Below are 20,305 nucleotides of genomic sequence, written 5' to 3'. Positions count from 1 at the left end.
AGAATCTTAAGCACCAGCTCACCTAGGATAAGGGGCAGGAGAAAAGAGATGCCATATACCATAACATTAGGTAAGAAGAACTGAGATAAAATGGTAAAGGTTGACTATGAACTAATAATGGGAGACACAGAATCCCTGGGAGTCACAGACACAGAGGAGCTCACACTCAGTCAGTTGTAAGCATTTCATTGTGCACTTTATGTTGGGAATTCCTAAGTGACTAGGGTCACAGTGGAATACCAAAGATTTCCTTGCTACAATCCTCAAAGAAAGAAGAAGCCTCCACCCTGGAAAAGGCCCAAAGTACCATCAGGAAAACGATGGGAAAGGCACTAACCTTGTTGCCCTCAGCTCTCCCATTAACGTGATTTAACTCCCCATGCTAAAACATTAGCAGAAAAAGAAGGCACACTCACTTTCAGACATAAATACTGTTCATTACCATCTCTGTTACCCTATACATGATGTCTGACAGTCAATCATTAGCTACAAAACACCCCAAAAAGAAAGAAAAAAAAATGAATGACAAAGCAATCAACAGAAAGACTTGCCTATAACATAGATGTTGAAACATTCAGCCAATGGATTTTTAATTATTATCATTAATAAGGCAGGTGCTTTGAATGGAAAATGTGGAAAATATGAATGAACAGACTAAAGAATGTGAGCCAAGAAATGGAAAAAAAAAAAAGGTAAACATTAAAGATTTAAAAACAGGGTAGCAGATGAAGAATACTTTCAGTGGGTTTATCACTATATTCAATGGAGCCAAGGACACAATGAGTGAACTTAAAAACAGGTCAACAGAAATTATACAAATGAAACATAATGAGAAAAGAATGGGAAAAGAACAGAGGATCTAAAGGTCATGAGATGATCTCTAACAAGAATCTAAAAGTAATTTTTGGAACCCAAGAGGAAGAATAGGGACGAGATGGAGGAGGAAAGGGAGGTGAGGGAAGAAGGAGATGGAGGTAGGAAGAACTATCTGAAAAGACATAAAAAATATACAGAGAGAGATCCAAAAAGCACAGAAAACTTCAAACAGGACAAATATGAAAATATACTTACATCTATATAGACACACTATACACAAATCCAGAAAGGCAGTCAGATAAAGACAAGAAATTATGTACACCTAGCAAAAGTATCTGGAGAAGACAATGGCACCCCTCTCCAGAACTCTTGCCTGGAAAATCCCATGGATGGAGGAGCCTGGTAGGCTGCAGTCCATGGGGTCGCTAAGAGTCAGACATGACTGAGCGACTTCACTTTCACTTTTCACTTTCATGCATTGAAGAAGGAAATGGCAAGCCACTGCAGTGTTCTTGCCTGGAGAATCCCAGGGACGGGGGAGCCTGGTGGGCTGCCGTCTATGGGGTCACACAGTCAGACATGACTGAAGTGACTTAGCAGCAGCAGCCACAGCAAAAATATCACTCAGATAATGAAGGTGAAATAAAAGTGCTTTTTTCCCTAGTTCTGATCCCTCCTTCCTGCCAAAAGATGAGATAAATCATAACTAGCAGAGATGCATTATAAGAAATCATTAACTTCTTCAGGTGGAAATAAAAATAACAGAACTTTGAAGCTACATGAAAAAATTAATTCCAGAAATGGTTAGAATAAAGGTAAGACAGTATATGTCTTGTAAAAAATTAATTTCTCTAAAAGAAAACTAAACCTAAATCAGTACATATACACTGAGAACTTTCAGCATACACAAAAGTAAAACATATTATAATAACACTGTGAAAGGCAACAAAAGTAGGAACTGATAGTAGAGTGTTGCTAGGATATACTACATAAGCAGTAAAATATTATCAGAAGGTAGACAATAATATCCCTAATACTATTAAATTAATCAATGAAAACCAGAATAACTTCCATAAGTCACATGAGTGACTTGTGACTACCCCCCTTGAGTCCAACAGAAGAGAAGAAATTTTCATAAAACAGTGTTTAGTGCAGAGATTGTGGCCTAGGAGACAACAGGCATAGATAAAGGGTAAATAAAAAGATCATACTAAAAGATGGGTATTTTAAGTAAAAACCTGTATTGTGAAACATAAGATCCCCTCATTCTTCATCCAACTGGCTCCCTGAACTTACACTGTCAGGCCTATACTTATAATACTTTTCTAAAAGGAAAATGACTGGCCTGAGAGAAAAAGAAAACAAACAAACAAAAACTCTATAGACACTCAAGTTTTGAGGCTATAAAATCACTGCATTACTGCCTACAATCTGCCATTATGTTCACCTGTCCAAAGTCCTGCCTACACAAAGCTTCCAATCAGCTCTGAATATTTAGGCAAAATTACCAAGTCCTTCTAAGAGAAAGAAAGTGAAACTGTCAACAGGCTCAGCAGCAGCAGTTTGACTGAACATTCATACTAGGCCAGAAAATATAGAATAACATGCTTAAAATCATCTAGAAAAGAAAATGCAAGCTAAAGAATCAAAATCCAGTCAGAGTACTTTGCAAATATAAATGTAATGCAACATATAAACGTTCATGGAGTATCATTCTTACAACTATGAGCCCTGACTAAGAAATCTACTGGGGCATAAACTTATGATAGCCAAAATTTTGAAGATGTCAGCATATAAACTGGTGAAGACTCCCATTTAATAAAGAAGAAATTTTTTTGAATATTCTGAATCAGAGTATTACCATTTTTCAACCCTTAATGAAATGATGGTTTTTAACATTACAAAGATAGCAAGAAACTGTGCATCCTTTGAAGATACTCAACACAATCTATGAAGTATTCTTGTCTTCCCCAATCCCTGCAAAACAAACAAAACAAAACAATCTCCCTGAATCTCACTGAATGAAATTTAACTTATCAATTTTATTTTCTTGGGCTCCAAAATCAATGCAGATGGTGGTTGCCACCATGAAATGAAAAGATGCTTGCTCCTTGGAAGAAAAGCAATGACCAACCTAGACAGAGTGTTAAAAAGTAGAGACATCACTCTGCTGACAAAGGTCTGTACAGTCAAAGCCATGGTTTTTCCAGTGGTCACGTATGGATGTAACAATTGGACCATAAACAAGGCTGAGCACAGAAGAATTAATGCTCTTGAACTGTGCTGGAGAAGATTACTGAGAGTCCCTTGGACAGGAAGGAGATCAAACCAGTCAATCCTAAAGGAAATCAAGCCTGAATATTTATTGGAAGGACTGATGCTCCAATACTCTGGCCACTTGAAGCCAAGAGCCAACTCATTGGAAAAGACACCGATGCTGGGACTGAAGGTGGAGGGGAAGGGATGACAGAGGATGAGATGCTTGAATAGTATCATCAACTAACGGGACACAAGTATGAGCAAACTCCAGGCAGGGAAGCCTGGCATGCTGCAGTCCATGGGGTCACACAGAATTGAACATGACTTAGCAACTGAACAGTAACTGTACACGGTAAGAAAAGGATATCTATTAAATAAATGATGCTAGGAAAAAAGAAGCCAATGTCCAAAAAGTGAAAACGGATTCCAGCCTCAATCATATTAAAATCAGTTTCAAGTAGGATGAAAGATGTAAGTGAAAGGCAAAATCATATAACTTTTAGAAGGTGACGTAGGGGAATACCTTTATGAATTCAGAGAACCGATTGATTTAGAAAACGTAACACTCTCAAACCAACAAAGAAGGATAAAATTCAACTTCATTAAAATTAACAACTTTTGTTTCTCAAAAGACATCATAACCAAACTGGGAGTAACTATTCAAAACAAAAATAAACTAAGCAAGGAATAATACAGAACATATTAAATGATTTCTTACAAATCAGTGAGGAAAAAAATTAACATTCCTTCACCCAAAATTGGTAAATCAAATCAGGGATCAGCAAACTATCAACAGTAGGATTAGGTAAGAATGATTTTTGTATCTGTAAGTAGTTAAAAATAATCTAAATAACAGTAATATTTTGTGACACATGCAAGTTATATGAAATTTTCATTTTATTATCCATAAAATAAAATTTTATTGGAACACAGTCAAATCATTCATTTACACATTATCTATGGCTACTTTCACATTACAATAGCAGAGCTGAATAGTTTTAACAAAAACTGCATGGCCCACAAAGCCTAAAAGACTTACAATCTGGTTATTTACAGAAAAAGTTTGCTGGCACCTGGGTTTAACAGACATTTCATAGAAAAGCAAACATAAATAGTCTATAAATATATGAAAAATATGCAACTTCATTACTGGTAAGAAAAATACAAACTGAAAACACCATATTATATACTCCAGATCTTCAAAAAACTTAACACAACAATTTCGAGCACTGGGATGGAAATAAAATACCAGATCTCTCTTCCACTGCTCCTGGGAGTACATGACTCTCTGGAAATGCTTACATGAGACATGTCCAAGAATATACCAGGAGACATGTATAAGACTAGTTACAGAAGCAATGCTCATAAAACAAAAGAACAGAAACCAAATATCAATAGAACAATGAATAAATAACAATATACGCTGGAATCAAAGTTAACAAAAAAGGAAAGGAAAATGGGGGTAGAGTGAGAAACTTCATTTTGTAGCTTTTTTAAAATTGGATTTTTAACCTTAAATATGCATACAAATAAAATTATAGAGGGAAAAAAAGTACAGGTCTTTTGGATCATTGAAAAACTAAGACAGTTCCAGAAAAACATCTATTTCTGCTTTATTGACTATGCCAAAGCCTTTGACTGTGTGGATCACAATAAACTGTAGAAAATTCTGAAAGAGATGGGAATACCAGACCACCTGACCTCCCTCTTGAGAAACCTATATGCAGGTCAGGAAGCAACAGTTAGAACTGGACTTGGAACAACAGACTGGTTCCAAATAGGAAAAGGAGTATGTCAAGGCTGTATACTGTCACCCTGCTTATTTAACTTACATGCAGAGTACATCATGAGAAACGCTGGGCTGGAGGAAACACAAGCTGGAATTTAGATTGCCCGGAGAAATATCAATAACCTCAGGTATGCAGATGACACCACCTTTATGGCAGAAAGTGAAGAAGAACTAAAGAGCCTCTTGATGAAGGTGAAAGTGGAGAGTGAAAAAGTTGGCTTAAAGCTCAACATTCAGAAAACTAAGATCACTGCATCCGGTCCCATCACTTCATGGCAGATAGATGGGAAACAGTGGAAACAGTGACAGACTTTATTTTTGGGGGCTCCAAAATCACTGCAGACGGTGACTGCAGCCATGAAATTAAAAGACGCTTACTCCTTGGAAGGAAAGTTATGATCAACCTAGATAGCATATTCAAAGTAGAGACATTACTTTGTCAACAAAGTTCCATCTAGTTAAGGCTATGGTTTTTTCCGTGGTCATATATGGATATGAGAGTTGGACTATAAAGAAAGCTGAGCGCAAAAGAATTGATGCTCTTGAACTGTGGTGTTGGAGAAGACTCTTGAGAGTCCCTTGGACTGCAAGGAGATCCAACCAGTCCATCCTAAAGGAGATCAATCAGTCCTGGGTGTTCATTGGAAGGACTGATGTTTAAGCTGAAACTCCAATACTTTGGCCACATGATGCGAAGAGCTGACTCATTTGAAAAGACCCTGATGCTGGGAAAGATTGAGAGCAAGAGGAGAAGGGAATGACAGAGGATGAGATGGTTGGATTGCATCACTGACTCAATGGACATGGGTTTGGGAGGACTCCAGGAGTTGGTGATGGACAAGGAGGCCTGGTGTGCTGCGGTTCATGGGTTCGCAAAAAGTCAGACACAACTGAGCGACTGAACTGAATTGATGACTAATCTTAAAGGACAACTATATTTAATAATGTTAATTAATAGAAACAAGTTCATACCTTTTTGTATACAGCTGTTATATCAGAATCCAGGACAATTATATTCCTTAGCTTTGCATTTGTTTCAGTCACTGATGGCCTCATAATGATTTCACAATCAAGCCCTAAGGGGAAAAAAGAATCATTCAATTCCTTTTCCTTCATTTAGTAGTTCTGAATTCACTTTTTATCAAATCCTGTTACCTTCTATCTTAATTTCGGAAATGTTACGTTTCTGATCTTGAATAAAGATCTGTAAACATGATAATTCTGCTAAAATCTGCAAGGTAATAGTATCTTCATTCTTGGATGATTTTAAAGCTGCAAAAAGAAACTCATATTGTAAAACATAAGACAAAATTTTTAGTAGTTATCTTACTACACTTATAAAGTAACTGAAATCACAACAATAATGCAAATACTAGAGGAACATCTGATTTGCCAATTGAAAGCAAGCAATAATATGTTACCTACTAAGTTATGAATTCTAAAAAAAAATCAAATCCAATGAAACCAAAGTCAAACAAATGTAGACAAAGAGACAAAACAGAATAGTTCTAGATGAGAATAATATGTGAAACTAAGTCATAGCTGTAAAATCAGTCTTTGGCAATTTACTGATAACAAGGTGATACTTGTTATTATCCAACTTATAACTTTTGACTGCTTAAAAATAGCACTTGGTTTAAAAATATATACTCATATTATTATAATTTTGTTAGTTCTATGTTTCTAATCTAAATAATTTTTTTTTGTTCAGTCATTCAGTCGTTTCTGACTCTTTGAGACCCCATGAACTGCAGCACGCCAGGTTTCCCTTTCCTTCATCATCTGCTGGAGTTTGTGCAAACTAATGTCCATTCAGTTGGTGATGCCATCCAATCACCTCATCCTCTGTCAACTCCTTCTCCTCCTTGCTTCAATCTTTCCCAGAATTAGGGTTTTAAATTAATGAAATCTAACTATATTAAATTTATAATTTTCAGATGGCACTAGTGGTCAAGAACCCGCCTGCCAATGCAGGAGATGGAAGAGGTGCAGATTTGATCCCTGGGTCAGGAAGATTCCCTGGAGAAGGGCATGGCAACCCACTCTATTATTCTTGCCTGGAGAATCCCATGGACAGAGTCAACTAAAATGAATGACTAGATAAATAAAAGCTACTTTCTTCAGCAATTATCACTTTACTAATATTTTTTAAAATTAACTTGGTACATAATGAATCTTTCCAGATATTAATCTAGGCAACAGAATTCTGAAGTCAATATCATAAGTTAATAATAAGCCAAGAACCAAAATTTATTGATCTACTTGGTAAAAATTTGAAGTTGAATTTTAAAGAAACATACGTATTTTTTTAACAACCTCCTCTTTGTCTTCAGTCTCCACAACATGCACTGGGGCTGGTTTTTCCTCCAAATATGGAAGGATATTATTAAAATAATTTATTGTATTCAAAAGTGCTTCAGTATGTAAATGAATATCCAAAGAGGAAAAATTCACCTAAGGAACAAAACTGATTTTAGTAACACAACAAATATTTGTTTGCCAGTTCTATGTTCTTTGTGGTATAAAGGATACAATTTATAATAGTCAATTTTTATCCTCAAGGATCTTACAGTTCCAGTTAAAATTTTTATAATACATCTGCTTAGAAATACAGTATCTAACTGAAAAATAAATTATTATTCACTTATACCTTTATCAGTTGCACAACACTGTTATAAGCATTCTTCAATATTGTTGCAGGTAAATTATTTTCAGCCTACACAAAGTGAGAAATACAAATCTGTTAGATTATCACAGGAACACAACTGCACATACAATTACACAATGGTCCTACTACACATTTATATAATTTTTTGAGCTATTTACATACATATAATTAAACAACTGCTTCACCAGAACAAAAGAAACTTGGTAAGTTTAGAGCAAGTATTCAATAAATGCTACATACTATCTTATTACCAAGAGTAGAAATCTAGATAAAGAAGATATGGTGAAGAGTGAAGTGAAGTTGCTCAGCCGTGTCTGACTCTTTGCGACCCCATGGACGGTAGCCTACCAGGCTCCGCCCTCCATGGGATTCTCCAGGCAAGAGTACTGGAGTGGGGTGCCATTTCCTTCTCCAGGGGATCTTCCCAACCCAGGGATGGAACCCGAGTCTCCTGAATTCCAGGCAGATGCTTTAACCTCTGAGCTGCACCAGGGAAGCCCATATAATGAAATATTCGTCATAAAAAAAAAGAACGAATGTGAGTCAGTTCTAGTGAGGTGGATGAACCTAGAGCCTGTTATAGAGTGAAGTCAGAAAGGAAAAAAACAAATATCATATATTAATGCATATATATGGAATCTAGAAAAATGATACTGATGAATCTATCTTCAGGGAAGGAATGGACATGCAGATATAGAGAATGGACTTGCAGACAGTCGGGGAAGGAAAGAGTGGGACAAATGGAGAAAGTAGCACAGACATATATACACTACCCTGTGCAAAACAGACAGCTGGTGTGAAGCTGCTATATAACACACGGAGCCCAGCCAGGCATTCTGTGAGGACTGAGAGGGGTGGGATGGTGGGAGGGGAGGCAGGCTCAAGAGGGAGGTGATAAATGTATAATTATGGCTGGTTTGTGGTGTTGTATGACAGAAACCATTACAACATTGTAAAGCAATTTTCTTCCAACTAAAAAGTAAATTTAAAAAAAGAAAAAATTCCCACCAAAAAAAAGAGTGGAAATTTAGATATTATCACACGTAGAGGATAATCATTTAATCATCTGCAACTCTGTAAGGTCCTTCCCAAATCTTCCTGAATGTTAAAATTCTGACAGAATGATCCATCAGGTATCAAATATTCTGTGCTATATTTAGATCTGAAACATTTTTATATTGATAAAAGTTGTTTAATTCATAAACAATACAAACACTAAAAACTGCAACAATAGTAGTAAAAAATGGTCTTTAAAGTTATATAATGCTTACTGAGCATTATTCTTACTATAAAGTACTATAATTATTAAAATAATGGGGCACTTATATAAAAACAGGTCAGTGAAAACAAAGGCGAAATCATATGTAGATGACAGTACCCATAAATATTTAATAAATGATGACTTGGTTATCACAAGTCAACAGAAAAGGAATGGAGCCACTGACAGCAGGAAAATTAGGTAACTTCAGACTATCGTGGGAAATCAAGTGAAAGCTTCATCTTTTATAGTATACCACAACAAATTCCATCAAGATTAAAAAGTCTGTAGATTCCCTGATGGGGATAAACAGTCAAACTGCAGGTCATATCTACTTAGAAAGTGGGCTGCTTATTGTCCTGATACATTAAGTGTTTTAAACCACAAGTTATCTAATAGAGGATGACAAAATAAAACATCTTAAAGTTTTAGGAGTTACAGTGATCACATCGGGATGGAGATTAAACTGAGTATTTCTGAACTTATAAAACTTGATTTAAATATCTCAACAGTATCCTCACCACGCTTGCATGCGAGGTAAGTTGCTTCAGTCGCGTCCGACTCTGTGCCATCCCATGGACGGTAGCCCGCCAGGCTCCTCTGTCCACGGGATTCTCCAGGCAAGAACACTGGAGGGGGTTGCCACGCCCTCCTCCAGGCCATCTTCCTGACTCAGGGATCGAACCAACATCTCTTAAGTCTCCTGCACTGGCAGGCAGGTTCTTTACCACTAGCACCACTTGCTTACCATAGCAAGTATGTAAATCAAACTACTTACCTTCACATATTCCAGTGTTAAGAGATCTTCCATTGTGTTATCCAGTGTTGTAATCAAATAAACTGGTTTCTTGTTTTCATCTAAAAATAATTTCTCAAATTATTCTTTCATAGAAAAACTAATAGGAAATAAATGCAGGAAATATTAACAATTATAGAATTGGAAAAGAAGTATTTCCTGTATTAGTTCTGAACTCTGATCTCTGTATTACTCAAATCGGGTGGTCTTTCTTCCTTTATTTTAAAATCTACAAATGTAATTCCATCTTATGATTCCCTTTTCTTATGCCACACTACAAAAGATTATCTTACCTTTCTAAACTTAGATAGGAAGTTAAGTAAGAAAAAGTAGCAATCAGATAGAGAAAACAATGTTTATGAGGAACAATGAAAGGACATGAAGCGATTCTGGTCCTGAATCACAGAAATAGTCAGAATCTCTAAAAACGACTGTATACAAAAAACATCAGACAGTTGATGAGAAATAAGCTGTTATGTGTATTAGTTTAGATTAAAATAAACTTGAGTACCATATTATCAGTCTTTACAAATTATATTGTAGCTTCTGCTTAAAATCTAAGAAAATAATCAAGGAAACTGCTGAAGAAGAGTATTTTGTGTCAAGTCTTTATAACCATCATTAGCAAATTACTTATGCCTTTGAAATCAATAACAAGATACTGGAAGATAGGACTACAAACCAGTCATACTACTCATGAGGGAAAAAATACAGTGTATTTCCACAGAACCCTCCAGATTTAAGTTCATTAGTATTTAAGCTAGCCTTCTACTGCAGATGCTAATCACATTTCAATCCTTAAAAAAGTCCCCACTTTTTCACACATTCATTCATTCACTGAACAACTATTTACTGATTATTTACTTTGTGTAAGAAATATTGTATTCGCTTCTTCCTACTCTTTCTAAGAAAACATAAGCAAATGTATTACACAAATAGGGGAACTGTTAGTCGTATATCCTGTATTATGTATGCAAGGGTTATCTTACCCTTTGCTCTTAGGGAAACAAACAATTATAAAAAACAAATATTAACAACTTCTGTAATACTTCTGGATTACTGCAAAGCACTATCAAGTTGGCTCATTTTTCAACTGTCAGAGCAAACTTTCTTGATGTAAAAAGCATAATAAGGCAGAATTCTGTTTCTTGCATGTATGATAATTTTTTCAGGAAGAGATAATCATAACACAGTTCACCAGATACAAGTTCTGAAGGGCCACAGAATAAGTGTAGTGTATGGAACTAAAAATGTGTAAATCATTTCCAATAACTAAGTTTTCAGGCCACAATACTTAATCTGCTTCCCAACATACAGAGATCACATTTAATCCAGGGCTCACAGAAAAGGGGAAGTTTCGTTATAACAGTTAACAGACATTTTTTGTCTGAGAATGAGTTCCCAGAGAAGATGACACTTTCAAATCCTTGATATGTATATAAGCATATTCTTCACCTTTCTTATTCCCACAGAGTTCAGCTTAAGTTTTTAACTCCCTTATTTTAGTATCAGTTTACCACAGGGTGGTAGTGGGGTGGGGGAGGGGGGGACTCCTAAATGAGTTCGAAAGATTTCACAGGATAGCTTCCATTTAGAGGGAGAGGGTGGGAAGATTTGGGAGAATGGCATTGAAACATGTATAATATCATGTATGAAACAAGTCGCCAGTCCAGGTTCGATGCATGATACTGGATGCTTGGGGCTGGTGCACTGGGACGACCCAGAGGGAGGGTATGGGGAGGGAGGAGGGAGGAGGGTTCAGGATGGGGAACACATGTATACCTGTGGTGGATTCATTTCGATATTTGGCAGAACTAATACAATATTGTAAAGTTTAAAAATAAAATTTTTAAAAAATAAAATAAAAATTAAATAACTTATAAACATTAAAAAAAAGAAAACAACAATCAAAAGGGAATTTCCTGACAGTCCAGTGGTTAGGACTCAACACTTTAACTGCCAGGGCCCAGGTTTGATCCCTGGTCAGGGAACTAACATCCTAAAAGCCACAAGGCCATGCCCATCTCCCCCTCCAAAAAAAATTTTTTAACTTTAAAAATTAAAAAAGACCCAATTTCCAACATGAATAATAAAAAAAAAGACCCAAGTATATACTGTCTGCTTAAAAACCCACTTTAAATACAAAAGTACATATAGTTTCAAAGTAAACAGATGTTGAAAACCATATTATGCTAACACTAAAAGGAAGAAAGCAAGGATAGCTATGTTAATTTTCAGACAGAGCAGACTTCAAGGCAAGCAAAAGTTGTAAGGGATAAAGAAAGGCATTAAATAATGATAAAGCAGTCAATTTTCCATGAGAATACAACAATCCTTAAGGTGTACTTATTGAACAATAGAAAGGAAAAAATGATCATAATGCAAAGAGAAATAGATGAACCCACTACCTTATTAGAACCCTTCATACTCTTCTATCAGAAATGAAAAAAATATATATAAAAAAAAATATATATATATAATATATCAGTAAGGACATTTTCAGCTCGGTAACACCATCAAATAACTGGAGGTAATGGATGTCTAGAGACTACTTCATCCAACAAGAGCATAATATTCATTCTTCTTAAGCTCACGTGGAATATTTACCAAGATCAACCACATTCTGAGCCACAGAACACAGCTTAGCAACTTTTAAAAACAGAAATCATACAATGTCTGCCTTCAGACCACAGAAGAATGAAAACAGAAATCAGTAACAGAAAATTAGTTGGAAAATTCCAAAATATTTGGAAAATAAATAACACATTTCTAAATAACACATGACTCAAAAAAGAAATCTTGAAGGAAGAGTTAAAAACACTTGAAATTAAATGAAATGTCCATGCTCTAATTCCCCCAAATCTGAGAATATGTTATCTCATATGGTAAATGTAACATTACAGAGGTGATTAAGGTCAAGATTAAGGGGAAATGACCTCTGATTATCCAGATGCACCCAATCTTAATTACCTTAGTTTTTAGAGTGGAAGAAAAGGTTAGCAAGACTACAACATAAGAAGGACCTAACACCTCATAATGGTTCTGGAATACAAAAAATTATTCGCAACGATTCAGAGAGGCCTGTAGGAGCTAAGCCCAATCTACAACTTATAAGCAGTAAGAAAATGGACTCAAATCAGATAAAACTGATGTCCTGCCAACACCTGAATGAAGAAGAAAACAGATCTTCCCCTACAGCCTCCAAAACAGAAGTCCTGTTGATAGCTTGACTTTTGCCTATTGAGACTTGTCAGACATCTCAGTTACACAAATTTAATAAATTTGTGGTAAACTGTTGTAATATCAATAGAAAACTATTTCAGTATTTTAGTATTCATTAAGTAGATTTAAATTTCACCATTTTTCTTAATGAAAAAAGTTGTCTTCATATCCCTCTAGCCTACTCCTTATCAAAGTATAATATGAAAGTTGAAGACTAACTCATAATATGTCTTTGATAATATCAAATGTACTGACTAAATGTCTAGAGAATTTATATCTAGAAGCTAATCAAATATTAAAATTAATTTTTTAATTAATCTCAGATATGCAGGTGACACCACCCTTATGGCAGAAAGTAAAGAACTAAAGAGCCTCTTAATGAAAATGAAAGAGGAGAGTGAAAAAGTTGGCTTAAAGCTCAACATTCAGAAAACTAAGATCACAGCATCTGGTCCCATCACTTCATGGCAAACAGATGGGGAAACAGTGCAAACAGTGACAGACTTTATTTTTTGGGGCTCCAAAATCACTGCAGATGGTGATTGCAGCCATGAAATTAAAAGACGCTTACTCCTTGGAAGGAAAGTTATGACCAACCTAGATAGTATATTAAAAAGCAGAGACAACAAAAGTCTGTTACTTTGCCAACAAAGTCTGTCTAGTCAAAGCTATGGTTTTTCCAGGAGTCATGTATGGATGTGAGAGTTGGAAAGCTGAGCGCTGAAGAGCTGATGCTTTTGAAATGTGGTGTTGGAGAAGACTCTTGAGAATCCCTTCAACTGCAATGAGATCCAACCAGCCCATCCTAAAGAAAATCAGTCCTGAATACTCATTAGAAGGACTGATGTTGAAGCTGAAACTCCAATACTTTGGCCACCTGATGTGAAGAACTGACTCATTTGAAAAGATGCTGATGCTGGGAAAGACTAAAGGCAGGAGAAGGGGACGACAAAGGATAAGATGGTTGGATGGCATCACTGACTCAATGGACATGGATTTGAGTAAATTTCAAGAGTTGGCGATGGACAGGGAGGCCTGGCGTGCTGCAGTCCATGGGGTCGCAAGGAGTCGGACACAACTAAGCGACTGAACTGAACTAAATTATTTTTAAAAACAGAGATACTTACCAAAATAATCTGGACATTTTAAGCAGACCTCTTTCAAAAAGGCATTTGCTTTCAAATCAAATGTTCTAAGCTCAATATCTGTGCCCAATCCTAAGACATTAATTTCTACCACGGGTAGTTCACAGTCTCCAACAAGGTGACAGAACTGAATCAAAACCTAGAAAAGAAAGAAAAAAGAAACAACTATCTAACACACACACAAAAATATTTATGCAGATGGTGGCCATATATGGATATATGAGGTATACATATGATATAAATGATATAGATTTCAATTTAGGAGAGATCTTATACATATAAAATACATGCACTAGGCAAATTATCTTCAATAAATATATACTGAATAGTAATAATACATATAAACTCTTAATTATTTTTTTAAGTGAAAGAGGATTTATTTAAACTTTCCACAGACAGAATGTGGTCCCTCTCAGAAGGTGAGGGTGGCCAAATCTTTAATTATTAAGGAAATTAATCTTCAAAGGGGAAGGAGAATCACAAAGTAACATCTGGATTGAGCTTAAATAGGATTAAAACAATGTCTATTAGTAATAAGACTATAAAAATAATCTGTGAATAGCAGAAATGACCAAAATTTAAATAAGCCATATTAATTTTACTACGGTACATATAAGGCATACCTCTGGCACTTCAAATCTTATTTTATACTCAATCATATTTTTAAAACAATCTGGTTTCTGAAGATTTTTCTGTTGAGGACTTTTAATTCTAGATGGTGATTGAAGAGGCTCTTCCAACGGACTACATGGTGCATCAAAAAACTCCTCATCTGAATCTAAATACCACAGAACATTTTTTAAGTCAATAATCTACAGGACTGATTTAATAATAAAATTTTAATAATTTATCTGAAATAAATATGAACACTACAACACTTCTTCAAAAAACTGAAATGTCAGTTTTCAAAAAACTGCAACATCAAAATAAAAAGAAAAGAATATAGAGATTATAGCTGCAAAAATAAATTCTTAATGACAAAATGTATCAAAAATTACAAAATGCAATCTTTAGAATAGGCATCTTTAAAATCAATAGTCTAAAAACTGCCAAAGAAAATTTTATAGCAAATGCCAAGGCCAATTACTACCTACATGATGAATACTCAAAGGGACATACTAATATGCTCACTCTATCTGGAGAGCAAAACAGAACTTAATTACAAACTCTGAAACAGTAAAAGCAGGGGGCAGGCCCTGCAGTTTAAACAGAGAAACTAAGATTAAGCACTATTTCACATATGGACAACTATTTAGCCATATATATGATAATAAATTTTTTAAACATACTTTAAAGGGTCCAAAATCCAGTCAAACTATTAAAAGAAGGTTTAAGAGAAACTAAAACCATCTAATATATCCCTAAAAATATAAAATTGAATTTAAGGATAGATGATCTCACAAAAACATCTCCTTCCCCTTCCCACCAAGCCTGATCACTACAGAGAAAGGTAAACATTCTCTAGAAAACTGAGGATCAACATGGCAATTTCTGTTATTTAACATTTAGCAATTTTTAAACTCTTAAAAATAGTAAAATATATTTATTTTTCTTTCCAATGTGGCCAAAAAAACCTGTATTTCATAACAAAATATTTACAAGTCTTCATAGGTGAATGTATATATTAAGGCTTGATTATTTTCCTTTAATAAGTGAAAATAAAATGTGAAAAGTTAAAAAAAAAATTACTATAATGAAGATCTCCAAAAGCTAAGTAACAGGTTATAAATTAGACACAAACTTTCATGGGTTCTTTTAGATCACAATAGGATAGAGAAGATTAAAACTTACTAGTGGTCCTTGTTACTATGGGATTCAACTGTTTTTTGAAGCTTATTTTTAATTGAAGGAAAATTTCTTCACAATATTGTGTTGGCCTCTGGCACACATCAACATGAGTCAGCCATAGGTATACATGTGTCCTCTTGGTCTTTAACCTCCCTCCCACCCTTCCCACCCCTCTACATTGTTACACAGCCCCAGTTTGAGTTCCCTGCGTCATACGGCAAATTCCTTTTGGTTACCTATTTTACACATGGTAGTGCATATGCTTCCATGTTACTCTCTCCAGAAAATCCCACTGCAAAAGGAATTTAAGTGAAATTTTCTAGATAACATGCATATCTACTATTGCCTGAAATTGTTTATGTGGTCTCCAAATGAAAATTATTTTTATAATCTATTTATAACAAGGAAAATTTCCTAAAGTAGCTTCATTTTACCATCTTCAACACATGGAATTTCCAAAAGAGGAAATTTCTTCTGTGACATCTGTGATGTTCCCAAAGAAGTGGATCTTTGAACCTGGAAGAAAAGTTAATTCACTCTCAACTGGTACATAGACTTTTATTGTAAGTTCTAGGACGACTGTGACAACAAACACACACACACTTAAATCTGAATTAACTGGAAAAATTCCAGTCTGAACTAGAAAATTTGTAAATGTAAATTTAAAGAAGTGCTTTTACAATTTAAGGCTAAATATAAATTTCACAACTGTTACAATCATTTCCTTGTTGACAGACTTCGTATAGGAAGAAATCATAGATATATCTTAACATCTTACTAAATAAAGGAAGCCACCTCTATGGCATCCACAGGAAACAACCAAAGTCTCAAAATTTAAAGCCTCTGTGGTTAGGGAGCCTGTACTTTTATTTTTAATTTTTTAAAGATATTTTAGTAAATTACTTTTCTACTGTCCTGAGCCAAGTAGAGCATACAAAAAATATATAATTCATTTGAAAATGATAATAATAAAAGATACCCCTGAATCTTCCATCCAGGCCAAAACCCAAAATAGTACCAGATACTTACCTAGAAGCATCTTATGTGCTACTTTCTTGATCACATTCCCTAAAACTGATTTATTTTATTTACTTGTTTTTAACCTTCTATGACTGATTTTATAAGTAAAATATTATTTAACCTGTTTCTTTCTAAACTCAGAAAGAGGCAATAATATTGCATACATTTTCCTGTGACACTGTTTCAACAAAATATTCTTTAAATTTTATCCATATTGATACTTTACTCATTCTTACTGCTATACATTGATGAATATAAACCACTGGTTATTTGTCCATTACAATGTTGGCAAATACTTGTGTGGTTTAGATTTTTGCTTTTACTCACATTACCAGTATAACCATCATTTAACACATGGGCTCAAATGCAAGATTTTCTATCGTGTATATATCAGAGTGGAATTTTATATATTCACTTTAATAAGTACTATCAATATGTTTTCACAAGTGTTTATAAGACATTATATGATGTCATCAGTAGATTAGTGTTTGTATGGCTCCACTTCCTCATTAACATTTAGCATTCTCAGACATAATCTTACTGGCATTTTCACCCTAGTTTTAATTAGAATTTCACAAATATAGTTACACATGGTTCATGGATTGTTTCTGCTTCTCAGAATCGTATTCATTTGGCGGAAACATTTTTACTGAAATATAATCTACTGCATATGAGTATGTAATTTAAGTATAAAAACTAAATTTCAAAAAGAAAACACACCCATGCACCCAAAATTCAGATCCAGGAACAGAACATTACCAGCAACTCAGAAGCTGCCCTCAGAGTCCTCAATCATCAGGCATACCACCACAAAAAGTAACAACTCTGCTGCCTCCAATTTCAATATTGAATGTTTTGAAGTTTTTTACACTACATTCATTAAAGAAGATTTTGTTTTATGAGGTGAATAATAAAACTGAACATCTTTCTTGTCTGTTTGCTCATTTCTTATTGGATTCCTGGTCTCCTTACATATTTTGGATAGTCTTTCTCTTGTGGCTCAGATGGTAAAGAGTCTGCCTGCAATGCAGGAGACCCAGGTTCAATCCCTGGGTTGGGAAGATCCCCTGCAGAAGGGAATGGCAACCCACTCCAGTATTCTTGCCTGGAGAATCCCATGGACAGAGGAACCTATGGATCTACAGTCCATGGTGTTGCAAAGAGTCGGATTCGACTTAGCGACTAACAGCTTTTCTAAGTTGTATGGGTTGCCAATATTTTTCCCAGTTGGATGGACAGCCTTTTTTCATTATTAACAGTATCATTCAAAAGGCAGAAAATTTTAGTATCTAGGAATTTACTTTTTTTCTCCTATATTTGTACCTATTCATCCCAAGACACTTTTATCCACCACAAGAACTCAAAGATTTTCTCTGTTTTTGAAGGTTTTCAAACTTTACACCTTTGGGCATTTACATTAAGTCTCTGTTCCATTGCAGGTTAAATTCCATGTTTGGTATATGTTACAGGCTGATGTTCACTTTTTCCCCACATGGAAATCTAATTATTTTAAAACAATTGTTGAAAAGACTTACTTAGTTGCACTGGAAACTTTGTAAGAAATAAAATATATACATTAACCATATTGTTAATTTATTTCTGAATTCTATTCTACTTTAGTTATCTTTATGTCCATTCTTACGCTGAAACAACACTTTCCTGAATAAAGCAGCTATAAAATAAGCCTTGAAATCAAATATTAGAAACCCACCAACATTATTCTTATCCAAATTTTTTGGCCAACATATGTTCATGTATTTCCATATGTGTATTATAATAAACTTGCTAACTTCCAAAAGAAAAATCTGGTATTTAGATTGGGACTGTGAGAAATCTATAGGGTTTTGAGAGAACTGTCATTTTAAGAGGGTCAGTCCTCCAATTCTTAACTGTATCATTCCACTTATTTAGGTCATGATCAATTTTTTACAGAAATGTCCTGTAGTTTTGGATTCACAGGTCTTATTATTCCTTTGCTACACTTTTCCTAATTATTTAATTTTTTAATGCTATTACAAAAGGAATATTTTTCTTAATTTGATTTTTAGAAACAACTTACTATTTACATTGATGATATAGACTGCAACCGTGACAAATTCGCTATTGCTAGTTGTATTTTTCTACATTCCTTAGGACTTTTTGCATAAATGATCATATCATCAGGAAACAGTTTTACTTTTCCCTTTCTATTCTGTCATTATTTCTCTTAAGTTACTGCAGAAGCTAGAATCTTCAGTATGAATTTGAATAGAAGTAGTGAGAAAAGCCATCATTCCTGCACTATCCGTGATATTACAGGGGAAGCGTTCAGTCTTTTTCAAAATAAACTTTATCTTAGTTTCCTAAATTGATGGGGCGCCCTTATATTCTCAGTTTGATATCATGAATGGTTGTTGGATCTTATCAATGCTTTTTCCTTGTCTACTGAAATAATCATACATTTTTTATCCTTTATTCAATAATTGAATAAGTGTACTTAACACTGATTGGTGAACTATTTTTGCTTTCATGGGATAAATGCTTTCCTGGGTGTTTTAAAGTATCATAGTATCTAATCTTTTTAAAATATCATACTATTTGACTATAATATTTGCTAAGTATTAATATTTTAAAATCTATGTTAATGAATATATAGATCTGTAATTTCCTCATAATTCCTCTATCTAGTTACAACAGCAGGGGAACAGATGCAAAGAAACAAAGTGTGGCCTATGCACAGAGGAAAATAGCAGACATAGTTCAAGCAGAAGCAAAGGCATCAGATTTACTGGGGAAAAAAAAAAACGTTAAATAAATTTGTCTAAAATGTTCTCAGAGAGCTAAAATGAGCCATTGAGAAAGAGATAAAGGAAACCAGGTGAATGTTACAACAAATGGAAAGTATCAATAAAGAGACAGAAATTATAAAAAGAAACCAAGCAAGTTCCAGACCTGAAAACTACAATAACTGAAGAAAAAATACATTAGAGAATTTCAAAAGCAGAGTTGAGCTAGCAGTAAACATGTGCACACATCAGTCAAAATTATTAAAAAAAAAAAAAAAAGAAAAGAAACAAAGGATAAAGAAAAATGAACACAACCTAAGGGGCCTGTGAGATACCATAATGTAAGGTGATGTATGCATTATGAGAACACCAGCAAGAAAAAGACGAAGAGAGGGCACGAAAGCATATCTGAAAAAATAATTACCAAAAATGTGCCCAAATATGATGAAAAACTGGGACAGAGGAGCCTGGCAGGCTACAGTTCATGGAGCCGCAAAGAGTTGGACACAACTGGGCAACTGAGCAAAGCACTTACATAAACCTAAAAAATCTAAGTTTAATAACTGAAAGTAACATATATTCAAATACATCCACTCCAAAACATATTATCATCGAACAGCTGAAAGACAAAGTAAGAAACTTGCAAGCAATAAGAGAAGTGAGCTGCCTATGTTAAGACTCTCAGTAAACTATTAAAAGCTAATTTCTTACCAGAAACCATGAAGGTCAAAAGGTAATGGAAAGTCATATTTGACACCAAGGATTATGTGTCTGGCAAA

At 34.7% G+C, this 20,305-nt stretch overlaps 1 protein-coding gene across 2 annotated transcripts in view; it reads right to left on the bottom strand.

Moving 5' to 3' along the window:
- VPS13A (vacuolar protein sorting 13 homolog A) overlaps positions 1–20,305 on the bottom strand; it is a 276,405-nt gene that overhangs the window by 144,292 nt on the left and 111,808 nt on the right. For both annotated transcript variants that reach the window (XM_024996187.2, XM_059889554.1), the window contains exons 24-31: positions 16,176–16,257; positions 14,577–14,731; positions 13,936–14,092; positions 9,569–9,648; positions 7,515–7,580; positions 7,165–7,318; positions 6,020–6,136; positions 5,837–5,940 (exon numbers count right to left, since the gene is read on the bottom strand). In XM_024996187.2, coding sequence (XP_024851955.1) covers positions 5,837–5,940; positions 6,020–6,136; positions 7,165–7,318; positions 7,515–7,580; positions 9,569–9,648; positions 13,936–14,092; positions 14,577–14,731; positions 16,176–16,257 — 915 coding nt within the window. The remainder of the gene's footprint in view (positions 1–5,836; positions 5,941–6,019; positions 6,137–7,164; positions 7,319–7,514; positions 7,581–9,568; positions 9,649–13,935; positions 14,093–14,576; positions 14,732–16,175; positions 16,258–20,305) is intronic.

This window comes from Bos taurus, chromosome 8 (assembly GCF_002263795.3).
Source record: "Bos taurus isolate L1 Dominette 01449 registration number 42190680 breed Hereford chromosome 8, ARS-UCD2.0, whole genome shotgun sequence".
NCBI lineage: Eukaryota > Metazoa > Chordata > Mammalia > Artiodactyla > Bovidae > Bos > Bos taurus.
Note: the sequence above shows the minus strand (reverse complement) of the source record. Positions and strands in the feature narration are given on the sequence as shown.